This window comes from Columba livia, chromosome 1, assembly GCF_036013475.1.
Source record: "Columba livia isolate bColLiv1 breed racing homer chromosome 1, bColLiv1.pat.W.v2, whole genome shotgun sequence".
NCBI classification, from domain to species: domain Eukaryota; kingdom Metazoa; phylum Chordata; class Aves; order Columbiformes; family Columbidae; genus Columba; species Columba livia.
The window spans coordinates 152077413-152089008 of NC_088602.1; the positions used below are offsets into that span (position 1 = coordinate 152077413).

General features: G+C 36.1%; 1 protein-coding gene across 1 annotated transcript in view; it reads left to right on the forward strand.

The window, feature by feature from the left end:
* MTPN (myotrophin) overlaps positions 1–10074 on the forward strand; it is a 41917-nt gene extending 31843 nt beyond the window's left edge. Inside the window, exon 4 of the mRNA XM_065038832.1 lies at positions 6761–10074. Within this exon, the coding sequence (XP_064894904.1) occupies positions 6761–6847 (87 nt within the window). The 3' untranslated portion in view covers positions 6848–10074. The remainder of the gene's footprint in view (positions 1–6760) is intronic.
* Positions 10075–11596: the final 1522 nt, after the last annotated feature.

Below are 11596 nucleotides of genomic sequence, written 5' to 3' on the forward strand. Positions count from 1 at the left end.
CTGCTACATCTCTTGTGCGGTTTCAGGGAACTGGAACTGACTACTTCTGCATAAGTTTAGATTTCATAGATATTATTTCCTGCCCCTCCTTCCTACCACCCCCTAAGAATGCATTAACTTCTGTCTTGGCTCAGCCATGGCTCCAAATGATGGTATAGTTAACATTTACTAAACTGCCTGGTGATCCTATAGCATTTGGCTACATATTGAAACTGCAGCGATACAAAAACTGCAGGAGAGCTTCTTCCTTAATCCTGTGTGTTATACCACTTATTCTAGCATTTGAAATTGCTGTCTCTGGAGGGTATTAAGAGCTCCCTAAACCAAGTCATTTAGCTCTAAGTTTCTTCTTACAATCCTGAAAGCATGTGACCTTCTGTGAAAGACAGGTAATCCCATAATGTTTGGTTTGTCTTTGGAAAGTACATACATCAAAAATGGTGAATTAAGGACTCTGAAGAATCATTTGATGGAATTTCATAGTGGGTTTTACAGAAAGTATTTGAAATGTGGTTTTAATATTCATTAGTGGTTGCAAATAAGTACTCTAGAGGTTTAAGCAGTAATTTTGCAGCTTCAGAAAGCAAATAGCTCTATGCTGCTTTTACTCTTCGGTAAATCCTTTGTTCAGGTTTAGCTTTTTTTTTTTCCCCAGATTTTGATGTATTGAAATGGTTCCATGGATTTAACTCCCCACTATTTTGTTTTTATTTCTTTTTTCTATTCATGAAGCATAGCAAAAAAAAAATTGTTGAATTATGGTTTTATGATTAAAGCACTTCGAACTGTTGCTTCGCATTACCATAACTTATCTTGGTATTGAAGTTCAGACGTTTCTTCCAGTATGAAAAGATAGCTATAACCAACAGTCAGTTATTTTGCGTAAGTAAAACTGCTTCCATTGTTTAAAACAAAATGAAATAGTTCTATGACTTTGCTCGGTAATTGCAGTGCATAAATAGGATTACTGATAAACACCTAACATGACTTAAGGGTGGATATATTCTACTCTTCCAAAGGTAGTTTCTCAAAAGGGCCTTTTTCATGCACTTTATTCTGAAGTCAGTTTTTCAGTGAGATCTTCTTGATGCCTTGTTCAAATGTTTTAATTTTGGAATCAGCAATGCTTGGTTTGATTCATTACACTATAAGAAACTTAGGTGTGATTTGAAAACTTCAAAAGTTGAGTTCACAAATGATTGTTTTCAAGCACTGCTGTTGTTTTAAGTGTAGTGATCAGCCATAATAAATTACTATCAGGATTTTTTGACAGATTGAAGTCATTACATAGTTTTTACCTTGGCACAACTGTGGTCATATCTGATGGTTCAGGCCTGACTAAAAGAAAACATTGATAAAGTGGTAAATTAAAGATCAAAACCAAAGTTTTTGTTGGCATGTTCAATATTCAGATAGTGTCACTCCTTCCAGACCTATAGTGATTCAAGTCCAATGTTGTCCTGCAAGAAGCAGTGAGTTGGACAATCCTTATGGGTCCTTTCCAACTTGAGATATTCTATGATCCTGTAAAATCGTCCATTTATTCTAAAACTGTAAAACATACTCAAGTGGGGAAATAAATTTAAATGTGAGGTTTTTTACTTGCAACGTTTCTGTACCTTTGGAAAGACTTTACTTTCCATGTGGGCACAAGATTTTAATGTTTAGATTAAGAAACAGCTGCTACATGTATGCTAGATCAGTCTCCAAAAATCTTAATTAACCTGCTATTACCAGAAGGTAATAATACAGCATCATATTAATCCTCAAAAATTGAAAGATCCCAAGTACCTCAAATACATAATGGGTGAAGATGTTTTTTACTGCTATTGACAAGGGACAGGTGAATTTACTAAATTAGAATTAATTTAGTCTTAAGGTGTTATGGCTACTAGAATTAGCGTAAACCTTCTAGATCTGAGTTGAGACATATTTTTCTAATAAACACTTTTTTGGTCAGGCTTGAGATCAGAATACTGTATCCTTGAAATATATATATTTTGAAGAATTAGTTTTCTATACTCCTACAAAACTGCCCTTTTTTATAATCCTTCCCTTTTAAACTATCAAACTTACTTATATAGTATATAATACTGAAAATACTAGAAATACTTTTGGGACATTTTAGTATATCTTTCGAGTTTATGAAAATGTGTGGAATGTCATACTGTAGACATCCCAAGGAACAGACCTACGGAGGTTTGTAGTGCTACCTAGAACTGCTCCATCAGCATTTGAGTTTCAGCTGAACATGTTGTTTTGCTCTGAGTTACTGTATTACATGCAAGTAATTAGCTTTAGTCTAAAGTTCAAAGGCAGGACTTGTTCTCTTACTAGTACATTGACAGTACTTACTACTACGTTAACAGATTTATTAATCTTAAAATATTTTTCCAGGAATTTGAGGCATATTAAAATAGCCTTTAATTTTAAACAATAAATTGGTTTGCAGCATGTAATGACTTCAAAGCAAGGCAGAAATGTCATATCGTGTGTTCATTTTTTCACTTCTACCTTTTCAGTATTATTAAAGATGTTAAATAACATCATAATATTGGAAGATATTCTACTATTAGCGAGGAAATGAATTTTTAGTAGCTTTTGACAAAATTAGAACTCAATTGTCTTCCAGAATACCGGGTTTTTATTTTGCTCATATTATGTACCAGCCTTCTATAACAGATGAAGTACTGAGTGCTAAGAACTGAACTGAAGGAACATCAGTCACTGTATTTCAGTTTGCTTCTAGGGAATTTTCAGATATAGCAGATTTAAGGGATACCTGTTTGAAAAGCAGAAAGATATATATATATAAAATTCAAATTGTTCCATGGTTTTCTATAAGAATTTTATATTTGATTTTTGTAATGTAAAACTATATTTTTGTCTAGGAGAAACCAATACTTTGTTACAATAGACAATTAAACCATTTCAAATGCTTCTAATGGAGAATGAGGTTTATCATGAAAGATCATCCATTTGTTCATCTTTCAAAGTTGTTCTGGTTTTGTAAAATACCTAATGCAGTTTAATTTCTACTTTCTACTAAAAATGTGTTATAAGAAATACCCTAGTGAGTTAGGTAATTTAGCACCTTTTTTTCTCTGCTGACAGTGGCAGAGATGTCATTTGGGAAGAGTTGTGAGTATGACCACTTCTGCTCACTTATTGCTCTTATTCATAATTCTTGTGTTGGAAAATTTAGAGTTACACACATCTGTCCCCTTTCATAAGTGTTTGTAGATTTGTTGCCCATGAATACATCTATATTCTTTTTGAACATGCTGACATCTGCCTCTGTAACTTCATCTGGCAACTTGTTTTGGAAGTTTGTTGCTTGTTGTGTAAACCAGTCTTCTACCAGCTTTATTAAGTGCCCCCAATTTCAGTTTCACAGGGTTTGTTGACAGCTCTGCACTGTCTTTATCTCATGCCTTCGTGGGGGTTTTTTCTGAACTGCAACTGTACCCAAGTAGCTGTTGTGCTGCCTTCAGAGCACATTTAACATTTGTGCTTTGCCCAGTGGCTTAAGAGGGTAAACATTCTTGTTTGTTATTACCCTGCCAAAGAGAGTTTATATATATTTGTGTGTGTATTTTAAGAAACAAACATATGACAAACATAAAATGTTAATAGCTTTTTACTTTGGGGAAACAGACAGTACTGTGGAATCATTGTACTCTGATGAACTTTCCATTGAACTTGCTTCCAGGCAGTGTTGTTCTGCTTCCAAAAGTTCAATTCCTCTTGACCTGAACTTTGTTACTTCCTTCTCGTTCTGTTGAATGTAGGTAGGAATCATTCTGTCTAGCTGAGGAGCTGTTCTTCTAACTTATTAACACTAAGTTTATTAAACTGTGTCCTCCTTATGTAGTCATGACCCTCCTGTCCTTCAGTAAAGCCATTTTAGAAACTCAGGCTTTCCATGTCTGTAACTTATCTGAAATACAAACGTGCATGGGGGTGGAAACCAGTCCTGCGTCTAAACTGGAGTTCTCTTTATACTTTAAAGTTACTACAGTTAACAGTTATATCTTTTATACCCTAAATGCTGATACATTGAGGGAGAGTTTTATAAGTTAAAGTTCTTTAAACTCTGATTCAAGATGAATACTGACAGGTCAGTTTACCACATAGTTCCATTTTTCTTCAAGTCTAAGTTCCTTCACGTTTTCCGAGCTTAACACCAAGGAGCAGCTTTGGAGGCCTTTTGATTTCCACATGGGCTCTAATCCACAAACACATGACCCGTGGGCTGAATCCAGCCCTTCCCTTTGTTTTATCCAGCCTGGTGCTTTGTTTCAACCCAGTGGCAGTGACAAGCTCTTTGCCCCCAGGGTCCTGCCCACACACTGGTCACGTGTGACGTGTGTTATGCTGCAGGAACTGTGGCTGTAGCTACAGGAGAGCAGTGAGCGTGTGTAAGAAGAGTAATAGGTGAGGCTGATGGGGAACACCAGAAAGATTGATGCAGACAGAAGGCAATTTAACAAGAGATGGAAAAGTGAATACATTTGTGTCCCTAGGAGAAAAAACAGTACGTCTTTTGTGTTATGAGACAGTGTCAGTGATAAAGGAGTACAATGCACGTAGCCAAGTGGCAAACACAAGGCCCGTGGGCCAAATCCTAAAATTACATTTGGCCCTTTGAAGGTGACTGTGAGGCTGATGTGGCACACGGTGAAAATGAGTTTGACACTCCTGCACTCTGAGAGTGCTATCTAAGCAGTAGAAATAATCAACACCTGCAAAATAAACCATTACTTTCCTGGTTGCCTTTCTTCTCCCAGGGCAGCTAAGATAATACCTGTCAAATATCTCAGGATTTTTAAGAGAAAAAATAAATGTTTCACAAGCAGTGAATTTCTGTGGTTTCCGCGTAAGCTGTGTTTGCAGTGACCAACTAGTCACTTCTCAGGAAGAGAACAGTTCAGATCAGGTTCATACCCAACAGAACAGTGGTACTGTAGCATACTGTTTGGGCCAAGGATGGTACATGGTGACAGGAGAGAGGTAAATATTATGATTGCTTCTGTTACTGGAGTGATTTCATTGCATATGCACAAAATGTATGCCTATATTCTGCTACCTGAAAGGTATTAGAGTCAGCTACCTGGAGGGAATTACAGCAATTTTAAGTATCCCTCTCTGAATCCTTTACTGGAGTTTTCAGACCATGTTATTTTCCCCGGCTCTTTCCCTGATAGCAGAAGCCTAACTCCCTGCCCCACACCTGACGTCCAACAAACAAAACAGTGTGTTCAGCTCACGTCTTGCACTGGGGGTCTCTAGGGGCTGCAAAGAAGATGAACTGCTGCAATGGGATCAGCTTGGCTGGTGGGCTGCAGAATGGGCACTGGTGCCTTAGAAACCACTGTAAAGTCATCCTTTTAGAATGTCAGAATATTTCTATCTTCGAGACCTCTAATCTCTATTTAGAAATATTCAGTGTTATGAAAAGTAATATTGGCAGCAAATCATAGTAATGTCAGGTCCAGTTTATTGGATTGTTAGAAACAGTTACTGTGGGAAGTTAAATGGGCTGAGGTTGATATAGTATTACATATGAAAGTTTAGTGGTGTTTTATGTGTATTATCTTTTATCAGTAAAGAAGCACTTGAAATTCTATGTCTGTTATGTTATTAGAAAACTATCGGGTGTCCTTTACTATTAATCTGTGTACTTCCTTCCTTGTAATGTGATTGAGAAGAGATTATTCAACTAAGAGTTTATGTGTAAAACTAGAAACAAACCTCTGCAGTACATGCTCTTGACACCCACAGTGTTTTTCCTGTCACTTGATTGAACAGATACACAAGTCTCACTTTAAAATATGTGTATCTTCTCAAGAGAAGGTGTTCTGGAATCTGTCTTATTTTCAGGAAACATCTCTTGATCTCTGTAGTCAGTCCTGTGTTCTCTAGTAACTTTTATCACTTTATTTAGCTATCCTGTTTACAGTTTAGTCTGCTTTTTCACTTTTATTTATATGACTACACAGTGCTCAAAACAAACATGACTAGGTAATCACTCTTTGCTTCTCTTCTTTTCTCTTTTGTAATTCTTGCGTGGAGGCTGTGTTTGTGCTTACTATTCTGCAGTTTGTCTAGTTGGTGTATTTCTGTTATCCTCTATCCTCCTGTTGCCCTCCTATTCCGTTTTGTTGCCTTTTAGGTGTAGACATAACTTATTCAAAACAAACTGGGTGACTTTTTGACTTGGAATGATTTGAGCTTTTTTTTATGTAGCAATAGGGATTTTTCCAAAATGGGAGAGAAGCACAGTCCTAGATGGATGAAGTCTTTCATGATATAAAAAGAAAATAGTATGATTCATTAGTAAGCTCTTCCAGAAATTACCTGTTTAATATGGCATGTGAAAAAGCTTGCTGCACCATAGATTTCATGGAAGTATGTAATAATAAATTCTTTCATTCATGTGAGTAGTTGCTGGAAAAAAAACAAATCCTTCTGTTCCTATCAAAGATGAGCTGATAATTTGTTGATCTTGCAACTTACTGTGTGACAAAGACATGACTTTTTTTTCCTAGTTCTAAAGTAAATTTTGAGATTTAGAGTAGCTGTGTGCCATATCGTTTTGCACGTAAATCTTGTCTGTTTGGTTTCTAAACGAAAAAAACGCTCTGCATTAAAAAGCCTTTTGTAATCAATATAATTATCCAGAGTAACTTTTATGACAAATTTAATACTACAACAGCCTGACTTTATGAATTGACAATCCTTCTTCATGTCTTTACAGGGTGCTGATAAGACTGTGAAAGGCCCAGATGGACTAACTGCCTTTGAAGCCACTGACAACCAGGCAATCAAAACTCTTCTTCAGTGACGGATGGACCGATATCTTAAATGTCTCTCCTGTGGCCTCACACTGCTGCCTGTCTGTCACTCTTTGCATCTTCCAGCTTCTTCAGCTAAATACTTTGGGGGGAGGGAAGTTCTTTATGAATCAGACTAGTTAGAGGCTTGTATCAAAGATAATCTGTTAGGAGAGGGTTGAAAACTGTTATGAACAGTGTCCTTCTAGGACTTCTTTTCAGTGCACAATCTCTTCCCATTTCTAGTGAAAATGGAAGAAGGAAGACAGACCATGATCTTGAATTTTTGGCTTGTAAACCTCCTAGGTTAGTACTAAGATTTTTGTTGAAATATTATTTTAGATGGAAGTACTGTGCTATGTACCTGAAACTAATTGTGAAGGAAACAATAGTCCCACGCTATTAGTGTCTGCCATAATCTGAAGTGTAGTAATGTAGGTGGCTGGGTTGCTTTTCTCGCTTTATCTCACTGGGTAGCTTTATTCTTCTTCTGCCTAAAGCTTATGTTGCAGTTTTGAGGACTTTTGATACTAGTTATTGGAGCTGTTCTTTATATTGACTAATTGGATCTGATACTGATGTTTTTCTGACTCTCGAGTAAACCAGGAAAGATCAGTTGAGGCATGGTGGTGTTAACACTCCAGGATATCTGTCAAGGTACTTTTGGATGCTTGAACTTGATTTTTTTTCTCTTTCCCATGTTTGTTCTAGTCCAGGACAGACCGTTTAAGCAGCTGGTTTTTGAGAGAGTTCAAGATGTCACTGTAGTTGCTTCCAAAAGTATTGTAAGACAGAATTTCTTTACTCACCATGTCAGCATAAAATTTATAGACATGTGTGAAAGCTACAGGCTGTTTGGTACACAAGGATAATAAAGTCAAGTGTGGAAAATGAACAGTAATTATTCAAACATTCCTGTGAGGTGAAAATTGTTGCTAAACTTTTTTTGTAAACTTTTAAAATATATGTAAGCTTTCTAAGTTCAGGTGTTAGGAACAGGAAGACATACAAGTAGAAGTCTTAACTTGCTTTAACTACTGGAGGAAAAAAAACACAACACTTTTAATTATGCATATCTTTGAATCAGTGTTTTGTTGCTTGCTGAATGAACCCCTGATGTTTTATTAAGGCCTGGGGCTTGTTCTGAAAGTTCCTAGTGCAACTATACCACATTAACCATCAACTTCTAGATAAGATTTACTAAGTATGACAGTACTGTGACAGCCTTGATAACTCACAGGAAGGAGTTTAACAAAGTTTTAGGGCTTCCTGTCCCATCTTATGGTCCTCAGGAACGTGTGAGCTTCTGGCTTTCACCCTGAAAATTTTCATTAGACTGCTGATTCATCCAAAACTGAATAACAGGTTTTATAACAGAAAAATGCATACCACAAACTATACATCTTCCTCTTTTTTGGAATACAAATTTCAAACTTTGATACCATACACAGTACAGAAAAAATGTATATAATGTCTCATACTGAATTATTAAGGAAAAGTAGCTGATATTTTGATATCACTGTTGAAATTGAAAAGATGTAGAAGTAGGCTGGTGACTACCACTCATATTTAATGGAGACTTAGTTTTACTTGAATAATGTTGCTTATTATGGTTGAATGTCTCAGCTATAAAAAGCCTTGCATTTAGACTGTAAAAGGAGAGCAGAAACTGATTTACATGTACACATCCCGTAAGAAAAGCAATGGAGAAAACAATCAACTCTGGCCATAAACTGTAGAGTGCAATTACTCTTTTTGGAGATGAATGGCAAGGAAGAGCAGAAGGGTTGGAAATCAGTGATAAATCAATTGGAGCTGCTGATAAAAGAACAAGCATGTTTGGTGAACAGTGCTTTTAATGACTATTTAAAGAGAACTCTTTAATCTTATCTCTGATCAGTGCTGGATTGTCATGTCATTGTAATAGTGTGAACACAGACTATAGGTTTAACTCTTTATTCAGCTATGAAAGTAATCATCTTTGGCATAAATTTGCCTCCATATTATGCTATTAAATACTTAGCTAAGAAAATACTAGTCTAGAAAACTGCAGTCTGTTTTTATGTGAAAAAAAAAAAGCTTGATTATTCAAGTTTTTTGTGTTGATTAGTGTCAAGTTGTCTGGCCATAGTGGTTTGGTTTTTGTTTTGGTTTGGTTTTTTTCCTCTGTATTCTTTCCTGCCTTTCCCTTCCATTCTCATTTTAGTGAGCATTATCATAGTAAAGAAAGATCATCTTTGTACTAACTCTTCTGCTGTTTCACTGAGGCAATTTTGCCTCCCTTTTTCTACAGTTATGTGGACACCTAATTTTTTTCTTACTTGAGAGGAAAAAAAAATGCAAACAAACTTGAGTGATACAAGTGTTAATTGGCTGTAATACATACCCAAGCTGCCTTTCAAGATAGTTAAAAGAGGGCATTTAATGTTTGGCTCATAAAGAAGAAATACTTCCATGCTTTTTGCACTATGTGAGAGGTGTTTGATCATTTTGCCCAGGATTTAAGAAAAGAAAAAACAAAAAAAGCAAGTAATAATAAAAGCTTATGCTTTTGTATTTGTCTGGAAACTGGGCTTGTTTGTTTATTCCCTTGCTAGCTCTACTTTGGAAAAAACAAACAAAAAAAAGTGGCTGGCTGTATTTTTGAGTAGGCCCTAACTAGATGAAAATACCAAACTATAAATGATTTTACATTCTATAAACAGAATTTAAATTCTTTGTCAGACTGGAATCACATATGCTTGGAAATCCACTCTGTTCTTAAACCTTTTCCTTTTAAATTTATGCTGAATAAGTTACAACCTTAAGTTAATTTTGAATTTTGTACCCTCTGCTCCTTTTTCCTAAAAGGGGTGGGGCACATGGGAAAAGGAATACAATAATTAAACGGAACTTTATCTTTGAACATAATGTTTAATTATTTGTAGAAGAAGCTGGTAAGAATGGAGTGTCCTAGGTCAAGCAATTGCAGTGTTGCATGCAAAATTTCAAAAGGAACTTGTCTTAATTATATTTTGTAAATGGATAAACAATCATCTTTCTACGCAGTGACAGAAGAAAATTAGTGCTCTCTGCATTTTGATATTTGACTTCCTCTTTACACCATTGTTAACTGTTTTGACACAGTTGGGTCCATCATTATCATGGTTCATAGACATCAGAATGCTAAATGATACTGTATTTTTAAGTTTGTGTTGCAAGAATGAATGGAATAAACTTGAATTGTGCGATATGAGAATGTGAAGCTTTATTTCCCTTTCTGCTCCTGTGTTTTATTCATCTCTGGCTACAACTTTTTATTTGCCTGGAAGGCATCTAAGCTCCAGCTCACATGTACAGTGATTAAAATCTTCAGGTACTTATAAGACTTAAATGTGGAATAGAAGCTGCTTTGAGAACTAAATATATAAAGTTGCTTTTGTTTTGTTTTACTTAGATTCATTTAAAAGAGGTTTTGATTAATTCTCTGATCTTGTAGTCCTCATTAAATGGTAATGCATAATGTTGAAGACCTCTTATTCATGTTAAGTTCCGGGAGGCGGTTTGTAGATAGAGGGATATTCCTCTTATTACCTGTGAAGACTAAAGCAATTTATTCTGTACTTTATCGAAGAAACTGAAACAGTTATTTACAGAAAACACTGCTGAAGTATAAATAAAATGTGTATTCATTATTATTGTTGCATATTTATGGTGACTTGGTCAGAACTTCCTATTATAACTTTGCTTGTCAGTAGAGATCTAGTTCCTATTCCTTGTTTGGTAAGATTTAGTTAGAATTATGCACTTCAATGAAAAAGTACAGACAGGTGTTGTGCCAAAGTGGGAAAACTAAAAATATGGGGAAAATATTTCAAAAGAAACTTAATCTATTTTTCTGTGCTGAATGTTGAAAACAGGGCCTTCTAATGCTGTATGAAGAACCTTTCCGTCAAATATTGGAAAAAAGAGGGGTATGTTCATCATTAATACCAAAGCGGTTCAAACAGTATGATAGCAATTGATGTATGTGCTTCAATTCATCTGACCTTGTTTGTTTGTTTGTTTTTAATGGACAGCTTTTCTGTAGGACTAAATTCTAGCTAAGGTTCAGAACACAGATTCCATTCATTCACAATCCTCAGTGCCTGGCTAATCAAATTCATCTATACATATAAACACTTTTCCTAATATCTGTTTATGGCTGATCTTTTGGAACAAATGGATTTCTCAGCTCCTTTCCAAAAGGAAGTTGGGCGAAGAAACCTATTTTTTTTTCAGTTGGATCACTTGATTGTTTCTTTGTTTTGAGAGAAGTATATTATCAAAGCTCTGCTCAAAATATTTTTGTTCTACTTATAATCACAGAATCATAGATTAGTTTGGATTGAAAGGGACCTTCAAAGGTCATCTAGTCCAACCCCCTGCAATGAGCAGGGACATCTTCAACCAGATCAGGTTGCTCAGAGTCCTGTCCAGCCTGGCCTGGGATGTTTCCAGGGATGGGGCATCTACCACCTCTCTGGGCAACCTGGGCCAGTGTTTTACCACCCTCACTGTAAAAAACCTCTTCCTCATGTCTAGCCTGAATCTTCCCTCTTTAAGTTTAAAACTATTACCCCTTGTCCTGTCACAACAGGCCCTGCTAAAAAGTCTGTCCCCATCTTTCTTATAGGCCCCTTTTAAGCACTGAAAGGCCACAATAAGGTCTCCCCGGAATCTTCTCTTCTCCAGGCTGAACAACCCCAACTCTCTCAGCCTGTCCTCACAGCAGAGCTGTT